This window comes from Perkinsus marinus (assembly GCF_000006405.1).
Source record: "Perkinsus marinus ATCC 50983 genomic scaffold scf_1104296941792, whole genome shotgun sequence".
In the NCBI taxonomy this organism is placed as follows: domain Eukaryota; phylum Perkinsozoa; order Perkinsida; family Perkinsidae; genus Perkinsus; species Perkinsus marinus.
This window is the reverse complement of record NW_003212365.1, coordinates 1-1,519: the sequence shown is the minus strand read 5'-3', so window position 1 is coordinate 1,519 and position 1,519 is coordinate 1. Positions and strand designations below refer to the sequence as shown.

General features: G+C 53.7%; 2 protein-coding genes across 2 annotated transcripts; both read right to left on the bottom strand.

Moving 5' to 3' along the window:
* Window positions 1-129: 129 nt before the first annotated feature.
* On the bottom strand, window positions 130-527 carry Pmar_PMAR002651 (hypothetical protein; the record flags this gene model as incomplete). The annotated part of the gene is made up of 3 exons (XM_002781573.1): window positions 130-252; window positions 301-386; window positions 512-527. Coding segments are annotated over 3 exons (225 nt in total), but the record flags the coding sequence as incomplete, so codon positions are not given.
* A 53-nt stretch (window positions 528-580) lies between these two features.
* On the bottom strand, window positions 581-1,510 carry Pmar_PMAR002650 (hypothetical protein; the record flags this gene model as incomplete). The annotated part of the gene is made up of 3 exons (XM_002781572.1): window positions 581-1,150; window positions 1,196-1,321; window positions 1,365-1,510. Coding segments are annotated over 3 exons (819 nt in total), but the record flags the coding sequence as incomplete, so codon positions are not given.
* Between the last annotated feature and the right edge of the window lie 9 nt (window positions 1,511-1,519).

The window sequence follows — 1,519 nt, the reverse complement described above, 5'->3', positions numbered from 1 at the left end:
ATATGATTCCGGTTAAAAATGTGCAGGAATCAAAAATAACCTCCCAAAATTTCCTCTTAATTTTCCATATTGTCACCAACACATATGGCTGATGATGCGCATACTCTACCACACTGACAGCCACCCTACCTGTCGAAACTCATCCTCTTGTTCGTAGATTTGGCACACAGCAGCCGCTACATCGGAGATGGAATACTCAGTCACCTCGTCCCCATCAAAGAGGTACACCAAAATGACCGGCAACTTCTCCAACTGAACGAGCGGCCCTGGTGGGTACTCCTACGTAGTACTACCGACTACCAGCAGCTTGGCCTGGATGCCCGTACAATGCCCTGTACGCATGAGCACGTCCTTCAACTCCTCGTGAGTGGCGTCAGGGGCCTTCCCTAAAACCTGCACTATAAAGACCATAAGGCGGATCTCCAGCTCCCTCGACAAGGGCGCAGGGATGGCTGTTGTTGTGAACATAACAGACAAGCCTGTGCGGGCCCGAATTTCGCCATGGCCCTACCGTAACTCGCGCGCATCGTATTGACAACTACCGAACCAACACGTCAAAATGAAACTCGTCCTCTGAGCTCTCACCGAGTGACCATCGTAATCAAATTATTTCCTCCACCGTCGAGGCATCGTTGAGGAACCACTTCCGCGTCCTACTATCACCAATCTTGAACCCCCAGGACCACATCCCCCTCCTGGAGGACTGCCCGTCAGGAAGAGGCGCCTCCACGAAGTAGTCGCCGGGCGTCATAACGTGGGCATGGTCGTGGACTACTTTCGATTCAACCTTCACTCGAAAGACTCGTTGGCCAACCGACAGGGCCTTCGCAACTTCCATTCCAATTTCCTCAGCGGTCATTTTGCTCCCCGAGATGATAGGGCGATGGCTACTATCGTGAGGTTGATGTTGGGTTAACGGCTTATTGTATTCGACAGAGGACTGGGCATGGTCCGGGTAGTAGGTCTGCCTAGTACGAGAGACCCTAAGGTCAGCAGAGGCCTGGGGGACCACGCCTGTTGACCTTCCCGACCATTCAGGGGAGGAGTCTCGTTGGAAGTCCGCCTCGGGTCTATCGGGGGACACCGCTTCGTGTGGAGGCTTGTAGTACTGCGAAGACGAGGAAGACGACGACGCTGCTGCTGCTGCTGCCTGAGAGCACACAGGTGGGGAGAACCGTAGCACTTCCCTATTCACTTCGTTGTATTCCCTGGCCTCCCCTTGATAGACCTGACAGACCGCCCTTGCCACGTCGTTGACGGGGTGTTGGGAGATCTCACCACTAGGGAAGAGGTGGAAGAGTACAACTGGTAGTTTGCTTATCTGAAGGAGGACCCGTAAAGGACGATTGAGGTCTATGCCGTACCAAAGCGTCTGCCTGTATTCCAGTGCAGTAGCCTGTCCGCAGTAGGATGTCCCTATACACGGCATCAGGCACTTCATCATGGTCAATGTAGTGGCATCGTGACTGTACTAGGACCACCATCAGGCGCTTCTCGAGAGCTAAGTCCACCTGTTGTC